At 41.3% G+C, this 24,361-nt stretch overlaps 1 protein-coding gene across 10 annotated transcripts in view; it reads left to right on the top strand.

Moving 5' to 3' along the window:
• Nucleotides 1-24,361, top strand: part of MARK3 (microtubule affinity regulating kinase 3) — a 113,132-nt gene that overhangs the window by 49,086 nt on the left and 39,685 nt on the right. For 8 of the 10 annotated variants that reach the window (XM_043557080.1, XM_043557082.1, XM_043557081.1 and 5 more), the window contains one exon: nt 21,841-21,889. The exons of 1 other annotated variant lie outside the window; for it this stretch is intronic. In XM_043557080.1, the coding sequence (XP_043413015.1) occupies nt 21,841-21,889 (49 nt within the window). Of the gene's footprint in view, nt 1-20,013; nt 20,102-21,840; nt 21,890-24,361 lie in introns of all 10 variants that reach the window. One more of the 10 variants, XM_043557088.1, reaches the window with a different exon arrangement.

A 24,361-nucleotide genomic window follows, 5' to 3' on the forward strand; every position in this document is an offset into this window, starting at 1 on the left:
AGCTCTGTGATGTCTCTGATGGGTCAGATAAGTGCAGTGGACTCTGGGTGAACCCGTGTGATTTGCAGTAAAATTTTACCTAGGTTCGAAGGATCTAAGTATTTTTTTGCCAAGTAAAAAAGATGGAAAGACCTTCGCAGTCCCATCGTGTTCTGGGGACCCTCACTCATTGTTGGCAAGACTGCGTGCACAGCCCAGGACGCGGCGCACTATCAGGCTGCAGAGAGCTGTGTGTGTGCAGCGTGGTGCAGGGCCCTGAGCTGAGTGCAGGAAGATGCACCAGAGCTCACACTGGGCCCCACCGGAGCCCTTGGTGCCTGGCTCTTGTAAGGAACAGTCATCTGTGTGCAGTAAACTTTTCAGTGACTCTCGGGGCGCCTGGGTGGCTCAGTCGGTTGGGCGGCCGACTTCGGTTCAGGTCATGATCTCGCGGTCCGTGAGTTCGAGCCCCGCGTCAGGTTCTGTGCTGACAGCTCAGAGCCTGGAGCCTGTTTCGGATTCTGTGTCTCCCTCTTTCTGACCCTCCCCCATTCATGCTCTGTCTCTCTCTATCTCAAAAATAAATAAACGTTAAAAAAAATTAAAAAAAAAACTTTTCAGTGACTCTCCATCCTTCCCTTGGGTTCTTCTAATATTTTGTTATGTTAGAAATATTCTTCTCGGTGGCAGAAACTTAGTTGTCACCATACTCTGCCATAATCGATTGAAGCAGTAATTCCTTTTTCTTAAACTGGAACCACTTAATTAAAAGTAAGAGATTTATAACATGCAATGAAATAATTGTTTAAAATATGTATTTATGGTATCTGGTTAGTTAGCCAGTTTTAACACATCTAGTGACAGAGGCACACTTCCTTATACTGTCTTGTTCATGCTGGATGGCTCTAGTTAATTTTTCCCCTTAGTTGGCACTAGCATCTGTCTTCTAGAAACATCTACAACACTGTTCTCTCTTTTGCCATATGGAGCTGTGGAGGGTCATTCTCCCACTGCAAACATAGCCAGCTCTTTTGAGTGAGTCTTCTTGGTCCCTTCACCAAAGTCAATACTCAGCCTCTTGGGCCAGCTGCAGTAATTGCCCTCAACATAGGCCTAGTTTATCTGATTCCTACAACTGATTTTTTTTTAATGTTTATTTATTCATTTTGAGAAAGAGCACTTATATACAGGCGAAGGAGGGGCACAGAGGAGAGACAGAATCCCAAGTAGGCTCCACACCATTAGAGCAGAGCCTGATGTGGACTCAAGATCAAGAGTCAGAAGCTTAACCCACTGTGCCACCCAAGCACCCCTGATTTTTTTTTTCCTTACCTGAATTTGATTCCTGCTAAAGTTCATTTTATTGGTTTTCTGCCACAATTCCAGTCTGTTGAGGTATTTTTGAATAGTGAGTCCTCTGTATTAGCTGTCACTTCTAGTTTGGTGCTGCATAAACTGGGTAAGGATGTCTTCATCCAGGTAAAATATATGACAGGCCTTCAGTGGGGCATCCATCCCTTAGTTGATCCTGCTGACTCAGGAACAAAGCATTTTTTGAGTAAGATTCAAGTACATTCTTCAATCCAGACTTTTAGTAGGAGAGAAAGGGAAATCCCTGTGCTTTAAAAAAAAAAAAAAAAAAGTAAAAAATAATGAAGGAAAAAAAGGCATTAAGTTCAAGTATATGCAAGATATACAGTAGGTTGCCTAAGGTTTATTAAAATATTATTGGCTATAGATTCCTTTTATGAGGGTGTTTGTGGGGAAATCCTACTTAACACCCACTCAGCCTATTTTCTTTTCTTGTTTAACATTTATTTATTTTTGAGAGAGAGAGAGAGAGAGAGAATGTGAGCAGGGGAGAGACAGAGAGAGGGGGAGACACAGAATCCGAAGCAGGTTCCAAGCTCCACACTGTCAGCACAGAGGCTGACATGGGGCTTGAACTCACAAACCATGAGATCAGAACCTGAGCTGAAGCCGGACACTTAACCGACTCAGCCACCCAGGCTCCTCAGCCTGTTTTCTTTTTAAAGCTGTTTGTTTTGGAGTCACTGCTAATGCTCAGAGCTCTGTGACAGTAGTGGCCTTTTGGGCATCCCAGAGAATGTTAGTTGTGGGACAAATCAGAGAACTGTATACTTTGAAGGCGGAGAGAGAACCAGTTCATGCTTTTCATGTGGGGTACGGTGCAATTACTTTTACTGTTACCACCACTGGGTTGTTTGGGTCACTTTTGCTTCAGCCTCCTTAAACCAGTAATTTCCACCGCTTGCTGTGCACTAGAATTATCTGTGGAGTTAAAAAAGAAAAAAGCCCATGTTTCCTTCAGAACAGCCCTCCCCCCACCAATTCTGATTTGATAGGCCTGGGGCAAAGAGGAGGATCACAGAGTGCACAGCCCAGGTGAGAATGGCCTCTGGACGTCATTTGGTTCCCCTCTAAGTTCTTAATTTCTCCTATCTTCCACAAGGTCAGCTGTTTTAAAGATGACCTCTCCCTCAGTGTTCTAAGTCTTAGACACTGCTGTACTGCCAGTGCCAGTATTTCCTCCTTCTCTCCACCTCTTTTCCTGGGAATGCTTCCATATCCAATCTCTGGACTTCCTTCCTTCCCCTTTTCCATCAGGTGAAGCACAAGTCTTTTGGGGAATCTTTTTCATTGAACAGCTCTGTTATCCTTTCCTTTCTTAATACTGCTTCTTTCCAGATTGACTTGTAGCAAACTCGCAGTTCAAGCCGTTAACAAAAGTAGTTACAAAAGTCCTGTTACTTACAGTACAGTGTCTGCATCCAGATCAGTATAATGAGTCTGGTGAAACTAAAGGAAACCAGAGTATGGTAAATGAAATCTACAACCCTTCTTGATTATACATATTCAAAATATGAGAATAAAAATGTATGTATGGGGTGCCTGGGTGGCTCAGTCGATTAGGTGTTAGACTCTTGATTTCGGCTCAGGTCATGATCCCAAGGTCCTGGGATCAAGTCACACATTGGGCTCCGTGTTGGGCATGGAGCCTGCTTGAGATTCCTCTCTCTCTCTCCCTCTCGCCCTCTCTCCCTCTCTCCCTCCCGCCCAGAGCCCCCACTTCCTCTCTCCCCGCTCCTTCCCTCCCCCCTCCTTCCCTCCCCTGCACATGTACACATGCTCTCTCTCTAAAAATAAAATGAAAAAAAAAATTTTTATGTATGTGTTTTCATTTCAAAAGCTGTAGTAGAAATGCAAGAAAAGGGGCGCCTGGGTGGCTCAGTCAGTTAAGCATCCCACTCTTCATTTTTGGCTCAGGTCATGATCTCACAGTTTATGAGTTTGAGCCCCACATTGGGCTCTCCTTGGAGTCTGCTTGGGATTGTATCTCCCTGCCCCTCTCCGGCTTGCTCGTGCGTTCTCTCTCTCTCTCTGTCTCTCTGTCTCTGTCTCTGTCTCTGTCTCTGTCTCTGTCTCTGTCTCTTGCTTGCAAAAGAGATAAATAAACTTTAAAAAAAAATGTAGGAAAATACAGCTTCCATGTTGTCACTCCTTTGGGGGAACTTTTTTTTTTTTTAATTTACCAAGTTAGTTAGCATATAGTGCAACAATGATTTCAGGAGTAGATTCCTTAGTGCCCCTGACCCATTTAGCCCATCCCCCCTCCCACAACCCCTCCAGTAACCCTCTGTTTGCTCTCCATGTTTAAGAGTCTCTCATGTTTTTTGTTCCCCTGTTTTTATATTATTTTTGCTTCCCTTTCCTTATGTTCATCTGTTTTGTATCTTAAAGTTCTCATATATATGAGTGAACTCATATTTGTCTTTCTCTGACGAATTTCACTTAGCATAATACCCTCTAGTTCCATCCATGAAGTTGCAAAGGAGGAACTTTTTAATTTATTGCCAGCCTTATTTATGCTTTGGCAGGAAATAATGCAGCTTGATATTTAAAGTAGATTGTGAATTAAGAATATATGATTTATTTTTATAAATTATACCAATTATAATTATACAGATGTACCCATGATTCATTATGTTATTTTAGAAAAGTCACTCAAGAGCAAAATATTTTAAATAGGTTAAACTTAGAGCATAACATGGACCCATTTACAGAAAATTGAAAATTGGGCACAAATTAGGCCTTTGGGAAAGAATCATAACAGTAACAGTAGCAGCCAGAGTCACAACCCCATACTGTTTGTCATGTGCCAGGTACTATTCCAAGCCTCCCACATATCCAGCTCCTTTAACTGGGTGGATACCAGAGTCCCAGGAAGGTCACATCACCTAGACCTGGTCATTGCTAGAGCCAGGCTAGGGCCAGGTATCATGCTCCAGAGATCAGATTTTTAATGACTGTGCACACCACCTACATCACACATTGCCTGTTTCTCACGTCAGACCCGTGACATAGCTATTTTTATCTATATTTTGCAGATGAGCAGGCTGAAGTTTTCTAACATTCTGTAGCTTATTCAGTCATCCAATGAGGAAGCAACTGCACTGGTGTTAGAACCTAAAGCTCTAACTTCAGATAGTCTTTTTCCACCATGTCCCTTTGGAAGGAATCAGGCCCAGCACCTTCCATATGGGAAGGACAGCAAAGGAGCATACTGAAGTTCAGCTTGCATACGGTAGATGCCCAGTGAAATCTGTTATTAATTACCAAATTTATTTTAACATGGAGTTAATATTTTCTCATAGTACCCTGATTCCAGGAATCTTGACCACCAGAACCTGGGGTTTTGGGAGTAGGAGAATCTTTGCCTTAGAAATATATAATCCTAAAAATCCACATTGCTGCTGCTCTTATTTTAAATTTTTAAAAACTGCTTAATTTTATTAACCAGCTAAATCTAAGCAATTATTTAAAATTCAGTTAATTTTCATTCAATGCTTTACACAAGGAAATGTTAGATGTCGGGCACCTGGGTGGCTCAGTTGGTTAACTGCCAACTTGAGCCCAGATCATGATCTCATGGTTTGTGAGTTTGAGCCCCACTTTTGAAGCTCTCTGCTGTCAACACGGAGGTTGATTTGGATCCTCTGTCTCCTCCTCTCTCTGCCTCTCTCTCTCAAAAATAAATAAACATTAAAAAAAGAAGAAAGGGGCGCCTGGGTGGCGCAGTCGGTTAAGCGTCCGACTTCAGCCAGGTCACGATCTCGCGGTCCATGAGTTCGAGCCCCACGTCAGGCTCTGGGCTGATGGCTCAGAGCCTGGAGCCTGTTTCCGATTCTGTGTCTCCCTCTCTCTCTGCCCCTCCCCCGTTCATGCTCTGTCTCTCTCTGTCCCAAAAACAAATAAACGTTGAAAAAAAAAAATTAAAAAAAAAAAAAAAAAGAAGAAGAAAAAGGGTGCCTGGGTGGCTTAGTCAGTTAAGCATCCTTAAGCATCCAACTTCGGCTTGGTGAGTTTGAGCCCTTTGTCGGGCTCTGTGCTGACAGCTCAGAGCCTGAACCCTGCTTGGGAGCCTGTCTCTCCTTCTCTCCCTGCCTCTCCCCGCCTCATGCTCTGTCTGTCTGTCTCTCTCTCTCTCCTCTCTCTCTCTCAAAAATTAATGAACATTAAATTTTTTTTAAAGAAGAAAATAATGTTAGATATTTACAGTGTAAACATTATAGGAAATGAACACCCTTTTACCTCAAGAAACAGATCATCGTCAGTACCTATAAATCATTCCCACTGTGGCCCTCTCAAACTTACTCCTCTTTATCTTTTCCCACCTACCAGGTAACCACTGACAAGAATTTTTGTGTTGTTTTCTTGGTTGTCTTTATAATTTTGCCATATGTGGATTCCCTCATCAAAATAGTTGTAAAGGTTTTATTTTTTTTATCTTTTCCAAAGTGTTGTAAAGTTTTAAAATACTATATAAATGTAATCACATTTTATGTATCTTTCTATTTGCTTTCTTTTGTCCAAATTGTGTTCCATGTTGAAATATTTAACTCACAATCACTTTCTCTACTGTGCTTATTTTCATGATTATATAGAATTATTTTACATGCATACACCATGAATTATATATCCATTCTCTGGTTCAGAGATATTTGAGTTGCTCTTAGCTATTTGTAATAACAAATACTGTTGCTGTGAGTTGTCCTGGTATACTTGTGCGACAGTTTCTTAATGATAAATATATCTCCAGTGGTAGAATTATTGGTTCACAGGGTCTGTTTATTGGAGCTGGCCAAATGGTTTCCAGAGCAGTTGTTTAATTGGCATTCCCACCAGTAACATATAGGAGGACAGTACAAGTAACATCACATCCTCATCAAAATCTGAATTTGTCTGATTTTTAAATTCTTGCCAATCTGGTGGATATAAAAATAACATTTATGAGGAAGTCTTATATCTTTTCATATTGTTACTAGTTTTTGTTTCTTCTGTGAAGTGCCTCTTTGCATCTTTCATTCAGTTTCAAGTGGAATTTTTTCTTAATCATTTTAGGAGATTATTCTGGATACTAACATACATGGCAGATGTCTTCCTCCAGTTATCTTTCTATTGTCTTGATGTTGTCTTTTGATGAAAAGCAGAGGTTCTTAATTTTAATGCACCTGAACTGATCACTCTTAAAAGGTTTGTGGGTTTTGTGTCTTTTTTAAGAAATTCTTTCAGGGGCTCCTGAGTGGCTCAGTTGGTTGAGCATCCAACTCCTGGTTTTGGCTCAGGTCATGATCTGTGTGCTGACAGCGTGGAGCCTGCTTGGGATTCTGTCTCCCTCTCTGCCCACCCCCCCTCACGTGCACATTCTCTCTCTCTCTCTCTCTCTCTCTCTCTCTCTCTCTCTCTCAAAAATAAATTAAAAAAGAAATTCTTCCATACCTATGACCATAAAGGTATTTCTCTATTGACTTAAAGTTTTTATAATCTCTAATCCATCTGGAAGTTGTGTGTATTGTGGCATAGGGATCCAATTTCATGTTTTCTGGTATGTGCTTCAACTTACCCCCTAGTGCCTCCTCTCCCTACTGATGTGCAGTGCAGTTTCCATGCCTGCACACACCTGGTACACACACTCTTTGTTCTTCTGAAGTGGTTACTCTGAGTCACTTAGCAATTGTTGTTGTAAAGGCAGTTGTTTTAAATTTATTTTCATATTTTTAATATTATTAGTTTAGTGGCACATAATAAATAGAACCCCAAAGTAGCTGAGAGGTAAAATCCGAGCTATAAATTAACAGGAACACATGAGTGACAAAGGAGACTTATGTCTCTCAGGCCATGCATAACACATTAAGTATGAGAAAAAAGATACAGATCTCAGTATATTAGCCTATATTATAACTTTGTGGAGGTTTTTTTAACGCACCCATTTCTTAGGATGTGTTATAACTATGTGCCAGGAAATTATTGTAATAGCTGTCAAAATCTATGATGACTACAAGGTAAGTGATTTCTTCAGAGTTGCGCGATACATAACTTGCACAACTGTAAGCAGTGCTTCTGTTAATATGATTAATAAGCCTAATAGATCTTTCCAGCCTACATTTTCTCTCTCTCTCTCTCTCTCTCTCTCTCTCTCTCTCTCTCTCTTTCTCTCTCTTTCTCTCTCTTTTTTTTTTTTAATTTTAAATAGGCTCCATGCCCAACGTGGGGCTTGAACTCATGACCCAGAGATCAGGAGTCACGTGTTCTACCAACTGAGCCAGCCAGGCGACCCTGCAGACTACATTTTCTGAATGAAGAGCAGTAAAAATAGAAACCAATAAAAATAGAAATAAACAAAAGTACAAACATGTGGAACTTAAAACACAGAATTCATAGGTCATTTATTAAAATGCAAACCAAAATTGGAATATATCTAGATGTATTAACACTAATAAACTACATATCAGAACCTAAAGAATACTGCTTTTGATGCTCAAGAAAATTTGTAGCTTTATTTTTTTATTTTTATTAAAAAAAAATTTTTTTTTTTTAACATGTATTTATTTTTGAGACAGAGAGCATGAACAGGGGAGGGTCAGAGAAAGAGGGAGACACAGAATCGGAAACGGGTTCCAGGCTCTGAGCTGTTAGCACAGAGCCCGACGCGGGGCTCGAACCCACGGACCGCGAGATCATGACCTGAGCCGAAGTCGGACGTTTAACCGACTGAGCCACCCAGGCGCCCCGAAAATTTGTAGCTTTAAACACTTTATTAAACAAGAAAGAATGACTATGAATACATTAAATATTAAACTAAGAAGAGGGAACAAAATCTTGGGAAGTATTAATAATAATGTAAGGAACTAATAAAGGCAGGAATTCATGAATTTGAGAAACAGAAGAAAAGAGAAATCTAAAGCTTTGGTTTTTGTTGTTATTTTTGAGGGGGGATGAAAAGGGAGGCAATAAAAAAGATAAACCACCTCGTTACCTTAGGGAACTTAGTGGGGGAAAGGCAGAGAAAATACCAAGTATGGAATGAAGGGCATGGAAAAGACTAGATAGAGAAGAATTAAAATTATTACAAGGAAACCTTTTGTGCAAATAAATTAGAACCAACCTAAGAAATGGATAGTGTTCTAGGAAAACATAAGTTACCAAAATTAACTCTAGGAAAGAATCTATCTGCACCAGTAACTATAGAAGTAATTGAGAAAGTGGTAAAAAGGCCAGATGCACGCCTCAAATTGCTAAACCCAGGATTTCATGTTTGACTTCTTTCAAACCTTCAGTGAATAGATAGTACCATTTCTCTCCAGCTATTTCAGAACTTAAGAAAGAAGGGGAACTTCCTAACTTTTTTTTTTTTTTTTTTAACTGTTGAGAGAGAGCACAAGTGATCATGGGCAAAGAGGGAGAAAGAGAGAATCCCATGAGGGGCAGAGACAGGGGAAGGGAGAGAGAAAGAAGGAGAGAGAGATCCCGCCAGGGGCAGACTGAGTGTGGAGCCTGAAGTGGGGCTCAAGCTCACCCAGTGCAGGGCTCAAACTCACAAACTGTGAGATCATGACCTGAACCGAAGTCAGATGCTTAACTGACTGTGCCACCCAGGGGCCCTGGAAATTACTAATTCTTTTCTCAAATTTAGAAACACTATCAAAATGCATTGGAAAAAGGGAAGAAAACTACAGTTCAATATCACATCTATTCAAAAACCAGAAATTAAAAGTATTAGCATATAGGACTTAGAATTAAACATTAGTATATTTATCTTTGCTCCCTCCCCCCATTTACTAAATAGTGGTGAAGGAATTAAAAAAAAGAAGTGACAGAATAGAAGACTAGCTGACAAAGAATTGAACCTAGTTTTGCCAGATGGCATGCGCCCATGTGTGTGTTGTGTATGTGTGATGTTTAATAGATTCAGCAACCCAGACTGAGCTGAAACCAAGCCCCTACAAGCAGGAGTTAAGGGTGGAGGTAGATAGAGACTGGTAGCAAAAAGAATCATGCTGAGTCATGCCACAGGATTCAGAACGCTGAGAAATAAGTTCTGACTCCTTTTGGGGGTGGAGTTACAAGTAGAACTGGAAACGGAAAGACTGGCCGAAAATTTGTGCCAGGGCCCTATGCCACCTTCTGCAGCCTGCCCAGTTAGGCATCTTCCCCTTCTCTGCCCTTGTAGATATTGGGCAGTTTTTTGAAGAGGGTGAATCTAAGAGCTTCTAGACTGGGGACCCCATACCTCAAACAGGGGCCCACCTTCTTTGCTCACTTCCCAGAACTTTGTTAGCCCCTTGTATATTGCCTGAAAAGGAAATAGGAGATTTCTTTTCTGGAAAAATTGACTTCAAGAAAATACAGATACGGGGCACCTGGACGGCTCATTGTGTTAAGCATCCGATTCTTGATTTTGGCTCAGGTCATGATCAGGCTTGTGGTTTAGAGCCCTACATTGGGCTCTGTGCTGATAGTGCCAAGCCTGCTTAGGATTGTCTCTCTCTGCCCCTACCCCCCCTTAAAAAAAAAGAAAAAGAAAGAAAAGAAAATACAGATACAGACATTTGAGTATTTTCTACTGAAGCTCTTTAATCTCTGCCCAGTCATCTTGTGGTCCAGCCCTCATATACGTAACACTTATTCCAGAGTTTTGGGGCTCGCTCTCTCTCTCTCTCTCTTTTAATGTTTATTTATTTATTTTTTTTTTCAATGTTTATTTATTTTGGGACAGAGAGACAGAGCATGAACGGGGGAGGGGCAGAGAGAGAGGGAGACACAGAATCAGAAACAGGCTCCAGGCTCTGAGCCATCAGCCCAGAGCCCGACGCGGGGCTCGAACTCACAGACCGCGAGATCGTGACCTGGCTGAAGTCGGACGCTTAACCAACTGCGCCACCCAGGCGCCCCTAATGTTTATTTATTTTTGAGAGAGAGAGCGAGAGCACGGAGAAGGGGCAGAAAGAGAGAGGGTGACAGAATCCAAACCAGGCTCCAAGCTGTCAGCACAGCACTCAAACTCACGAACTGTGAGATCACAACCTGAGCCTACGTCAGATGCTTAACCGACTGAGCCACCCAGGCACTCTCCCCTCTTTTTAATGTTTATTTATCTTTGAGAGAATTTTTGAGAGGTGCCTCTCTTAAATATGGAAATATAGAAGGACAACCAGAAATCTCCAGATACTTGAGAATAACCAGAGACTAAAACAAACAGGAATGAAAAAGAAAAACTGGAAGAATAAACTAGACTACTTAAAAGAAATGAAAAACTATAATTTGTGTTTTCAAAGATTTAAAAGAGAAAGAGAGTACAATAACAATCATTATATTTGTGAAAGAACATGATGCATTGAAAAAGGACCATTGAGGAAGGGTAATTTATGGTATTGGGAAGGAAGTCAATAAAAGGGTTGGAAAATAAAGTCAAAGAAATTTCTCAAAAAGTAACGTAAAAATTCAAAGACTTTGAGAATGAAGGAAGATATGGTATAAAATTGAAGTATCTGGGGGTGCCTGGGGGGCTCAGTTGGTTGAGTGTCCAACTTCGGCTCAGGTCACAATCTCACAGCTCGTAGGTTCAAGCCCCGTGTCGGGCTCTATGCTGACAGCTCAGAGCCTGGAGCCTGCTTCTGCTTCTGTGTCTCCCTCTTTCTCTGCTCCAACCCACTTGCATTCTGTCTTTGTCTCTCTCAAAAAATAAACATTAAAAAAATTTTGTTTTTAATTGAAGTATCTATCCAGGAGGTATAGTTTGTGATAAAGAGGAGTGATAAAAAGAACTGACGTAGGAGAGGAAGTTATCAAGGAATGGCAAAAGGTGGTTTCCCAGAACCGTGTAATCTGAACTTCCAGATTGAGAGGCTTGGTGCCCAGTGCAAAATGACTAAAGGCCCACAGTATATCTAATGAATGCTAATGCAGCACAGATATTAAATCTCTGGTACCATTAAGATTTAAATACACCAAGGTTAAGGAGAATGAAGAGGAAAAATTAGGTCACAAACAGAATTGTACCAAATGGCATCACACTATTCTGCATTGTTGTGAGCTGGAAGATAATGGAGTGAGGCCTTTAAAATTCTGAGCGAACTGGATATTCACAGGCAAAGATTGAAATTGGACCCCTATCTTACACCACTGACAAAAATTAATTCAAAATGGATGAAGAACTTAAACGGAAGACCTGAACCATAAAGCTCCTAGAAGAAAACATAGGGAAAAGCTCTTGGATGTTAGCTTTGGCAATGATTTTTTGGGCATGACACCAAAAGCACAAGCAACAAAAGCAAAAATCAACTAGTGGAGAAGTTCAGGAAAAGAAACAGTCAACAAAATGAAAAGGGGACCCACAGAATAGGAGAAAATATTTGCAAACCATATATCTGGTAAAGAATTAATATCTAAAATAGATAAGGAACTTCTGCAATTCAATAGTAAAAACAAAAAACCCGAATGATCTGATTAAAATGGGCAAAAACCTACCTTTTTTCAGTGAAGACATTGGAATAGCCAGTAAGTCCATGAAAAGGTGCTCAACCTCACTCATCATCAGGAAAATGCAAATCAAAACCACAATGAGATCTTTCTCACCTTATATCTGTTAGAATGGCTGTTACCAGAAAGGGATAAATGCTGGCCGGGTGGTGGAGAAGTGACGACCCTCGGGCACTCTTCATTGGTGGGAATGCAAACTGTTGCAGCTGCTGTGGAAAACAGTATGAAGAGTCTTCAAACAGTTAACAGGACAGCCGCCTTACGATCCGGCAGTCTCCCTTCTGGGTGCACATCCATAGGAAATGAAGTCACCGTCTCAGAGATATCTGACCTTCACTAGCCAAGACATTAACATACAAAACAGATGGATAAAGAAGATGTGAGATCACACACACACACACACACACACACACACACACACTCATGCAGGAATATCATTCAGCCACGAAAAAGGAAATCTTGCTGTTTGAGGCAACGTGGATGCATCTCAAGGGCATTATGTTAAGTTAAACAAGCGAGATGGAAAAAGACAAATATTGTATGTTCTCACTTCTATGTAGAATCTTAAAAAACCGAACTCCTAGAAGCAGAGGGTAGGCAGTGGGGGGTGGGGGAAATGGGGAGAGGTGGATACAAAGGATACAGCTTCCCGTTATGGGGCGCCCGGATGGCTCAGTCAGTGAAGCATCCGACTCTCGGTTTCAGCCCAGGTGGTGATCTCTCCGTTTCGTGAGTTTAAGCCCCGAGTTGGACTCTGCACGGACGGTGTGGAGCCTGCTTGGGATTTTCTCTCTCTCTCTCTCTCTCTCTCTCTCTCTCTCTCTCTCTCTCCCTCTCTCTCTCTCTCTCTGCCCCACCCCCACTTGCACTGTCTCTGTCTCTCTCAAAATAAGTAAATAAATAAACTTAAAAAAAAAAACAAAAACTTCCCCGGTTCTAAAGATGGTTAGTGTCCAGGGATCTCACATACAGCACGGTGTTTGGCATTAACAATACTGTGTTGTATATTCGACGCTGCTGTGGACATAGCACCACCATGACAACAATGAAATGGTAATTACATGAGGCAAAGGGTGTGTTAACTGACTTCATTTTGGTAAAGATTTCACAAAATATAGGTGTTTCAGATCATTACATTTTATACCTTAAACTTTCACTGTGTCACATGTTAATTATATGTCATTGAAGCTGAGGGGGCATCTAGTGGCTCAGGCTGTTAAGGGTCCGATTCTTGATCTCTGCTCAGGTCATGATCTCCCAGTTCGTGAAATCAATCCCCAAGTCAGGCTCCACACTGAGCATGGAGTCTGCTTGGGATTCTCTCTCTCCCTCTCTCTCTGCCCCTCCCCTGCCCAAGCTCTGTCTCTGTCTCTCAAAATAAATAAACATCTTTTCAAAAAACACCTTTTGAAGTTGAGGAGAAATTTTTCTGAGAGAAAAATCTAATCTATTGGGTTTTTTTAATGTTTTTTTTTTGAGAGAGAGAGAGAGAGAGACAGTGTGAGCAGGGGAGGGGCAGAGAGAGAGGGAGACACAGACTCCCAACCAGGCTCCAGGCTCTGAGCTCCAAACTGTCAGCACAGAGCCTGACACGGGGCTCGAACTCATGAACTAGGAGATCATGACCTGAGCTGAAGTTGGATGCTTAATGGACTGAGCCACCCAGGAGCCCCAAGAAAAATCTAATATATAATTCTTTACCCAGCCAAACTGTCAATCACATGTGAAGACAGAATCAAATATTCTGGGGCATGTAAGGTCTTAAAATTAACCATTTACTTACCCTCACTTGGGAACTATTGGTGGGATATACTTACCCTCACTTGGGAACCACAACAAGAGAGAATACCAAGAAAGAGACAAGTGTAGGATCCAGAACAGGAAATCCAACAGAGTGGGCCTTGAGAACAGGGCAGAGGCCTTCAAAATATGAATATCTATAAGGAAAAAAAATTACTTAACTGTGAAAGTATTTTGAAAGATTTACACCTCTGTCACAGAGTTTAAGGGTGAATTAGTAAAGTGAGGGATACATAGAAAACTTAAGTGAACAGGGACACCTGGATGGCTCGGTTGGTTCAGCATCTGACCTGATTCGGCTCAGGTCATGATCTCATGGTTCATGGAATTGAGTTCTGCATTGGACTTCATGCTGATGGCATGGAGCCTACTTGGGATTCTCTCTCTCCCTCTCTTTCTCTCAAAATTATTTATTTAATAAACTTAAACAAAAAAACTTAGGTGAACAAAATTACCAAGGAAGTTATTGGCTCCAAGAAAACCAAAAATAAATAAAAAAGATGGAAATGCATTCCATCCATGTAAATATTTATATAACGTAAACTGAATGATTTAGCCAAATGCTATCATAACTGATTAGGAAGAGGGAGGGAAGGGACATACCTTGGGGGAAGGACATAAGAGAGTGAAGTCTTCACTGCCCATATTAAGAAGTCAGTAAAGGGGCACCTAGCTGGCTCAAACAGTTGAGCATCTAACTCTTGACCTCAGATCAGGTCTTGATCTCAAGGTCATGAGTTCAGGTCCCGCATTGAGTTCCACACTGGGTATGTAGCCTACTTAAATTCAGTAGATAATGGGGTTGGGGAGGGGCTAAACAAATCCGTGAACAGCAGTGCAAGCAGGCTATTTAGAAGTAAGGCAGCAAATGGCCAGAGTTGAAAATGCTCGCTATAGTAGGTAGCTACAAGAAAACGTCTAAAATGGAAAATTAAGGAAGCATTACATTCTGGCTTTTTAGAAATAAGTAGGTAAACAGTAGGTGAAATAGCTAAAAAAGTTGAAAGGATTGCTTCTGGGAACTTCACAGAGAAGAGAGGCAAACAGAAGAGGGCAGGGATGAGTTTGGATAAGTCACCAACAGTGCCTGCCTTGGCAGACACAGGTCTTACTTCCTTAACTCCATAAAAGGTCATGCAAATCAGTGAACAGGAGTATATAATCTGTGGAAAATAATCGAAAGATATACTTAAGTAATTAATAGGACAGATGGTCAATATTCAAGTAAAAATGTTCAACATCCTGTAGATACCATTTTCTCATCACTCAGATCTGCAAAAAAAACTAGTGATGCATAGTGTTGACAAGAGTGTAGAGAAATAGGAAACCGCATATTGTTGCCAATAGTGTAATATATTTCAATCTAGTAATATAGCACTAACAAAGCTTTAAAGGCATGCATGCCCTTTGGGGGTGTCTGGCTGGTAGAACATGTGACTCTTGATCTTGAGGTTTTGAGTTTGAGCCCCACGCTGGGTTGTAGAGATTACTTTAAAAAATAAAATCTTAAAAAAAAAAAGTGTGTATGCCCTTTGGCCCCCATTTGCTTTCTAAGACTCTACCTTGCCAGTACATTTGCATAAGTGTACAAGAATGTATATACAATAGTTTCCTCCTATCCAAGAGGGGCATGTTCCAAGACTCCCTATCTGAAACTATGGATAGTACCAAACTTGCATATACTACGTTTTTCCTATACACCCACACACACCTATGATAAAGTTGAATTTACAAATTAGGCATAGTAAGAGTAGCAATAATAACTAATAATAAAGTAGAATAATAACAATGTACTGTAGTAAAGTTCTATGAATGTGGTCTCTCTCAAAACATCTTACTGTACTGTACTTCCCCTTCTTCTCTTGTGATGATGTGAGATAATAAAATGCCTAGTGATGAGGTGAAGTGAGGTGAGTGATGTAGGCATATGACAGCGTTCAGCTACTCCCGACCTTTTAACTATACATCAGAAGGAGCATCATCTGCTTTTGGACTGAGGTTGATCATAGGGAACTGAAACTGCAGATAAGGTTGAGGGGCGGGGCACTACTGCACAAGGATGTTCAGTGTAATGTTACAATAGCATAAATTTATTAGTAACCTACGTGACGTCAGTAAAATCCTAGTTAAATGCATTGTAATACACCCAGACGTGTCATATCCCCACATCTCTAGACATCTCTTCCTGGGTAGGAGAGGTCATTGCTTTTGGCTAGTGTTGTTAGATGGTCTTTAATAATGCTGCTAATTACCTTATTTCCCTATCATCTGTTAACTTTCCTATTCTGTTCTTTATTTCAAGACATTTAATGTCAGGGTGGTTCTCAGAGCAACTGGAATCTCTGCCTGTCTTAAATTTTGCCTTATGGCACTGGCTGTCACATTTACTTGACTTCAGAGACTCTCCCTAGAAGACTTGCTTGCCTTTCACCCACCAGCAGCCTCCCACCCACATGGTGAGAAGGAATAGGATTTGCTCTTCTTGTTACCAGAGATCAAAACACAGCCATTTCCAGCTACCTTGTCTTTTTAAAGAATTCCCCTTTTAGCCAAAACAAAAAACAAAAAGCTTTGTTCATTCTCAACCTTTTTTCTTAAAAATCAGATTAATTGGGGGAAGGGAGATTAAATACAGTTATGTGATTCAAAGTTCAAAGGACAGAAAAAAGTATAGAAGGTCTTCATTCAGCCCTTGACGTCCAGTCACCCTGATCCTGCTCCTGGGACAACCAGTAGCATCAGTTTCTGTTTGTCCTTCCAGAGATATTCCGTGTACAGAAAAGTGAAGACCTGTATTTTTCCTTTTTCACACCAATGCATTTTCTTCACAATTCCTTCTTCATTAAACTCTGTGGGTTTTTGCCAGCCTCTCTCCCTTGGTTTTATCTGAGAGAGGCTTTGATTAATCCTTTCGTTGAGCAAAGCTGCAGGGAGCAGCATAGTAGAACAGAGGAACAGAGATTCCTACACAGTGAAGAGGAAGAGCAGGTATGTCACCTTTCCGTCTTCCCTTCCTAAAGCACCCTCGAGATGCCCCAGGACCTGGTATGCTGTTGGTCAATAGATTCCCGGCCCCGCGTGTAGTTCTGTGGTAGGCATTAGACCCCGGTGTCCGGATCTCATGGTCTCTGGCTGCCTTGTCTGAGTCTCTGTTGTGGACCCCAGCTCTTTCCTCTTTGAAATGTTTGCTTTTCGGTGTCTCTGTCTTTTCATTCTGCACAATTAGGCAGTGTTGCGTCATTCCAAGGATGTCATCTCTATGCTGGTAATTCTACAGAGTTTATCTCTAGCCCAGAATTTTTTCTTGAGGTCCGGACACACATACTATGCTGTGTTTGCACTGGCCTCCAGCACCTCTCGCACTGCTGGTCCAAAACCAGCTCAGTCTGCCCTGCTGTGCTGTGGCTCAGACCATCACATCTTCTCTGTCTCAGAGTGGCACCCGAGGTGTCAGCGTCCCCTTGGCATCTGACTCCTTTACCCTCTGGATGTTTCTTGACTGTGTCTCCTTCTCTTTATCCAAGACTGCTAATAATTTCCCGTGAATCTTAGATTTACAATACGGCTGTTTTCTATTAAAGAAGAGAGTGGTCATTATGTTTGCTTCATGATTTCTACCACCTAAGTTGTCGTTCAGCCTGTCACTCAGCTGCCCTGAAAAGCACAGGCCGTCCACATTACAGCCTGTTCCTCCTGTCTTGTACCTGTGTATCTGGAGAGGCGAGCCTTGACCCCAGTTTTATATGACCCCTTCCTCCCCACCCTTCATGCTCTTTTTTTATGTTCTCACTTCATTTTACATTACTTGGTAAATTGTCTTTTTCCAAAGATCATTTCCGGACGTCCCAAGTCCTGGCTGTTGGGACATTTCTTTACTCTCTGGTACTGTATATTTGGTGTCCTTGGTATTCTGATCACCAGGATCCTGAATCTTTGCCTTCGAACATGTTTGTTCTCCTCCTGGGTGACCAGTTCCTAGAGGACATGGAGATGTTAGGAGGATGCAGATTGGTCACTTTATCCATTTCAGTGGTTTTTTCATTTTGTTTTTTTTTACAACTAGCCTCTGCATAAGATTGAAAAGGAATATAGAGAAATACGGTAAATTAATATGGTAGAAATAGGTGATTTCTCTTCAAGTGTCCTTTTATAATAAAACTTTTTTTTCTTTCTATAATCTATTTATTTTTTATAATTTACATCCAAGTTAGTTAGCACATGGTGCAATAATGATTTCAGGAGTAGATTTCAGTGATTCATCCCCTACGTATAGCTCCCAGTGCTCATCCCGAGTGGCTTCCTCAATGCCCTTTACCCATTTAGCCCATCCCCCCACCCTTCCAGCAACCCTCTGTTTGTTCTCTGTGTTTAGGAGTCTCTTCTGTTTTGTCCCCCTCCTTGTTTTTATATTATTTTTGCTTCCTTTCCCTTATGTTCATCTGTTTTGTATCTTAAAGTCCTCATATGAGTGAAGTCATATGATATTTGTCTTTTTCTGACTAATTTCGCTTAGCATAATGCCCTCTAGTTCCATCCACGTAGTTGCAAATGGCAAGACTTCAGTATAATAACAAAACTTTTAAAAGAATGCTGTACTACCCATCCCTCCGTCGGGCCCCATTCACCTTTCCTCTGGGTTTCATAGCGCTTCCCTCGGCATACCCTCTGCTGTAAGTCATGGGTTGTCTGTAGTAGATTAGTCGTCTACTGCTCTCTAACAAATCACTCCAACACTTAGCAACTTAAATGAAGCCATTTGTTACCTCACAGTTTCTACGAGTCTTGTGTTAGGGAGTGACTTAAGGGGGTAGTTCTGTTCCAGGGGCTCCCGGGGAGTTTTGGTAGGACCCACAGCTACAGGCATCTGCAGACTTGACTGGGGCTCACAGCTCTGCTTCCAGAGGAGCCCTCTCACCTGGCTTTGTCTAGGGGCTGCATTTCCTCACAGGCCATGGGCACGAGGCCTCAGTACCTTGCCATCTGGGTCTGTCCATTGGAGGGTTTAACGTCCTCGTGACACACAAGCAAGTGATCTGTGAGACCTGGAGGATGCCATGTGCCTTTCAGGACCTGGTCAATCTCTGAATGCCCCCCACCATCACTTCTGCCTTACTCAGTTCATTCAAAGCAGGTCACTAAGTATACCCCTCACTCAAAGGCAAGGATATTATGTTCTATCTTTTGCGGGGAGGATTATCAAAGAATTTGTGGACACCACAAATTTTAGAATTAAAAAATAAATCTTAAAAAAAAGAATTTTAAAACCACCATGCCTGGGATGCTTGTTGAAAGAAAGATTCTCGGGGCGCCTGGGTAGCTCAGTCGGTTGAGCATCCAACTCTTGGTTTCAGCTCAGGCCATGATCCCAGGATCCTGGGATCGAGCCCCACATCAGACTCCATGCCCACTCAAGATTCATTCTCTCTCTCTCTCTCTCTCTCTCTCTCTCTCTCTCTCTCAAAAAGGGTGGGGGGCACCTGGGTGGCTCAGGGTTGAGTGTCCAACTCTTGGTTTTGGCTCAGATCATGATCCCAGTGAGTTTGAGGCTCTGAGCCTGCTTGGTTGGGATTCACTCTCTTCCTCTCTCTCTGTCTGTCCCTCCCCTGCTCACTCACACTTTCTCTGTCTCAAAAATAACGTTAAAAAAATGTTTGTTTGTTTAAGTACGATTCTCAGTCCCATTTCTGATCTAGCGAGAGGTAGGGCCCAGGGACCTGCAGTTTGCATATCCTTATGATTCTGATGCAGGTGACCTGAAAACCATGCTCGGAAATGCACTGTTCTGCCAGATGGATCCCTTGGTCTTCCTTAAATAGTCTTTTTTTTTTTTTTTCAAGTTTTATTTATTTTTGAGAGAGAGCATGAGTTGGGGAGAGGCAGAGAGAGAGGGAGACACAGAATCCAAAGCAGGCTCCAGGCTCCGAGCTGTCAGCACAGAGCCCGATACGGGGCCCAAACTCACAGACAATCAGATCATGACCCGAGCTGAAGTCAGACGCTTAACCCACTGAGCCACCCAGGCACCCCCTTAAATAGTCTTAATTGGTCACGCCATATCTTTCCTCATGGGTCCAAAGCACACTGAGCTCATTTTCTGCTGTAGACCTCTTAAGTCCTGCACAAGTCTGGTTACTAAAGTGAGCTCTTGCCTCCCTTGGGCTCCTGGCATACTGCATCATCTTTTCCTGCTCCTTGGCCCTGAGTACTTTGTTTCAGTGCTGCACTGCCAGTAGGGATTTAAAACTGATCACCTTCATTTGACCTGCCCTCTTGCCAGCAGAACTATGAAACCACACTGCTTGGTGGTCAGTACGTGTGCCAGAGGAGTGCTGTGTGCCAGGCTTGGTCTCAAGAACAGTAGTGAAAGGACGCTGATGTGCCCCCTCCCCACAGGTCCACCAAAAGTGTGTCCTTACACTTGAAAGACATTGTAATGAGGAAGCAAACAGACCGCTATGATGTAAAACAAAGATCTTCTCAGGTGAGGTTTACAGAGCATCTGCCTGAGACTTCAAGGACAGAAAGAAGAGACTCTAAGGAAGGAAGGAGCTTTGTATGCTCTCCTACCTGAGAGGAGTCACAGGAGTTGGGGTGGCTGGAGCTGAGGTGGGAGGAGCAAGCCTGGGTTTCATTCGAAATGCAGTGTCCTAACTTGTTTTGGCTTTGTATCTAACTTGGAGCTCTTCTAATTTAGCAGTTGTGGAAATAACTGGGAGTTTCAGATTATATGCTACAAATTCAACTATAATGGATTGGAAAACAGGATTTCTATGTTGGCTTGACAGAGGGAAACTACAAACTCAAGCCCGAGTGGTAGTCAGGGTAGTTACTTCTCATCTCAGAACATAAAATGTGAGAATGACCACAGCAGCAACAGGAGAGATTTGTGTTGGAGAGAAAAGTGCCTTTAGAGATGACCCAGCCTTCAGGAAAGGAATCTTACTCTTCTGACCCCATGTTTTTAGGCTCTGAGCTCGGTTTATAGGTCAGATACATCCATGCCCATCTCCATGCTCTTAGCTGTTAGGTGCCGATTCAGTTCTAGATTAGATGTGGTGGGCAGGGCAAGTGCGGTAAGACCCCTGTGATTTCTCCCCAGATTCCTTTCCACATAGTCAGCTGCTCCTCCTTCCCAAGTTCTGCTCAGCCCATGCCTCTCATAGGTTATGGATACTGGGTGTTGGGAGACCTGGTTCTAGTAGCCCAGTTCCCTACAGAAAGAGAGCAGGACCTTCGGAGATCTTTTCCTCCCCTTTCCTGGTTTCCACCTGTTTGCAAGAGGGTGGAATAAGATGGTCTCTAGAATTGTTACTTTCTGAGATCTTCTGACACTAGCCGAGGCCGTACACTGTGCCCCTCTTCTGAATTCACAGCACATGTGTATACGACAGGTTAATATTTCTCCTTATTCTTTGTGATGGCTGGACAGCTCTCGGCTTGCCTGGGTGGTTTTTGTTATGGCATCTGCTGGGTTCACTTGTATGGCAGCATTCGGTTGACAAGTTGATGGGGCTGTCCTCTGTTGGAACAGTGGCTCTTTCCCTACATACAGCCTTTCATCCTTAAAGAGGCTGGACTGGCCTCTTCATTTCATGCCAACATCATTCCAAGAGAGCAAGCCCTGATATTGAACCGCTTATCCAGCCTTTTCTTCAAATTTGGTACTGTCCCACAGGCCAGAGCCAGAGCAGGTCACACAGCCCATACAAAAGCGTGAACATGCGAGACAGGGCTCAGTAGGATCATTAGTGTCACAGTCTGCCACAACTTCCATGCTAAATTACCTGCCTTCTCCAACAAGGATTTCCCAAAGTGGTTTTGTTCAAAGTCTTCTTGTAGAATTACTTGGAATTATCGGTCAAATACACTTGTGATGTAGTTCTTTAGGACTGTACATGTATGGATTTGCAATATCTGCCCCTGGGTAGATACTGAATCAGACTAAGTTTCATCACAGACTGTTCTTGCCTAAATGGTCTCACATGTTCAGGATAGCAAAATATAATGCAGATTGTTATATCATCCTCCTCTGGGACTTCTGCTTTTTCAGGAGATAAAACTGAAGCATTTATAGCTACCCTGGACTCTCATACTAGTGTTAGATGTGGACTGTCGAACGTTAGCAATGGATCAGTTATCTAAGAGATTTAAATTTGTATTACAACAGTGGAATAGAATGTTTAATAACCTGTGTTGGGGGATTATGTGTTTGTTTTTTAGCTCTTCAGAGAAGTAAGAATAATGAAGATTTTAAATCATCCAAACATAGGTACTTTCTGCTTTCTTAAATACTTTTGGGTCTAAATGCATTCCATTTTGTGTCTAAACATACATCCCAGGAGTGGTAGGAGATCCCTTCCTTCCTCCCAGCCCAGGTACACTTTTCGTAAAATCTGTGTTTATACAAATTTTTGATCATTTGTATTAAGTTTTTGAAATTGCTGAAGACAGTCAAAAGCTTAGGTATTAAACACTTGAATTTAAAACTTAATGCAGTAGAAACATCTGTAATCAGATTATAATTTTCTAATTTTTAATGCATATTAGAACATAACATAATTTTATTTCATAGAGAAGGGAATTATAAGTCAGAGTTAAGGTTTCAAAGGTATAACAGTTTTTGCCGTGGCATTGTTCTTAAGAAATTATTTGTATATTGAGTTGTATTTTTAAAAATACAGGATGCCTGCTATTTAATGGAATTTTGATAGGAATTGTTCTGTTCAGTACAAATTTGTGTTACGCGCCCTTTGTGTGCATAGCTTTGTGCTAGGTGGGATGAAGTGGGAGTGAAAAAGGTAGAGGGGCGCCTGGCTGGTTCAGTCAGTAGAACACCCAGCTCTTGATCTTGGAGTCATGGGTTCAGGCCCCATGTTGGGTGTAGAGCTTACTTAAAAATAAGTGAGTGAGTAAGGAGGAGGAAGGGCTGTGGTCCTGCTCTCATCATAGTTGTTGGAACAAGGCAAACGTATGCAAATTACTTAGTATTTTGTATATACATCTCAATGAAAGCTTGATCCCACATATAACATAATAGAGCTCTTTTAAAATAATACTTTTTTTTGCACACTGCTATCTCCTACAATCTAAAAATACTATTTCAAGAGTGAAATAGCTGTTAAGACAGCCACTTGACAGCCAACTTAATATCAAGATCAGTTCTAGGAAGTAGAAGGGATGATATTTGATGCTAAGGATACCCTTTCAAGAATTCTTTTTTTTTTTTTTAATTTACATCCAAGTTAGTTAGCATATAGTGCAATAATGATTTTAGAAGTAGAATACAGCGATTCATCCCCTACGTATAACACCCAGTGCTCATCACAACAAATGTCCTCCTTTAATGCCCCTTGCCCATCTAGCCTGTCCCCCCACCCAGGACCCCTCCAGCAACCCTCAGTTTGTTCTTTATATTTAAGAGTCTCTTATGTATCGTCCCCCTCCCTGTTTTCACATTACTTTTGCTTCCCTTCCCTTCTGTTCATCTGTTTTGTATCTTAAATCCCACATATGAGTGGGAGTGATATTTGTCTTTAATTTCACTTAGTATAATACCCTCTAGTTCTGCCCATGTTGTTGCGACCCTATCAAGAATTCTTAAGGCATAAGAATAGAAAATAAAATGGAGCCACAGGAGGGAAAAGCTTACACCCTGTTTCATCAGGTCTAAGCCACATTATTTAAAAGGCATTATTAGTTTCACATACTGCTAAGGAAAAAAAAAATGCTACCAAGCCATCATCTTATAATTAGTGATATTAGTTAAAATGTGAAAATCTTAGAATCAATAAATATATGTTAGGAGAAGTAGAACAAGGAATATAATAGTGGGAAGAAAACATTTCCTTACTTTTCATTTCAGCCCTTTGTGGTTAGCTAACTCTCGATTTCAGATTCCAGCTTTGCACCAAATAACCAATCACAGCAGCCTAGAACTTGCTAACTTAAACATATTTTGTGTTTTATTTAGTTAAATTGTGCCCTGATTAGACTTCTCTCTACTTACTCCTAAATAACATATCTTTGATAATAGGTATGAATTTCTAAAATTTTAAATTTGTATTGGATTCAGAGAGCTTTTGCAGAAGAGCCAGTATTTGCATTGATAATGTTGATGGTTTACCAGCATATATGCCTTAAATTTCTTTAAATTCTTTTTCCTGACAACCTGAATACAACATTTTAGAAATGATACAACTCCTAAAGCCAAGACTACACTATATGTTAACTAACTTGAAAATAAATTTAAAAAAAAATGATATAATAGTTTTATTCATCAGCTCAACAAACATTGCATACTATGTTAGACACTTTATTTGGTCTGATGCTCTATATTAAAGTATCAGAAAATAGTCTGCAGTAAAAGAGACTAGCACACCCTCCCCCCTTTTTTGGTAAGTTGAACTTTCAAGTATGCATTACCAAAATAAAGTAGATATGGAAAAAGTGATTCAGTAGTTTTAGACATGTACTTCAGTTTGATTTTTAAATGTGTATATTTCTGATTGATTTGATTTGGTTTGGTAAATTAGCAGTAATCGAAGTATTATTTTTATCTGTAACAAGAGACTGCTATATAGCGCAGTCACATTGACCCATTGTAAATAATTCTTTAAAAAGTTCTTTTCAATTAATGATAGCATAATCCCTTCTAATATTTTCCATCTCTGGCTTCAGAATAGTAACAAAAGAACCTTCTTCTCTGAGAACAAGTGAACAGAAATCTCACGTGGAATTGTTC

The sequence above is a fragment of the Prionailurus bengalensis genome, chromosome B3 (assembly GCF_016509475.1).
Source record: "Prionailurus bengalensis isolate Pbe53 chromosome B3, Fcat_Pben_1.1_paternal_pri, whole genome shotgun sequence".
NCBI classification, from domain to species: domain Eukaryota; kingdom Metazoa; phylum Chordata; class Mammalia; order Carnivora; family Felidae; genus Prionailurus; species Prionailurus bengalensis.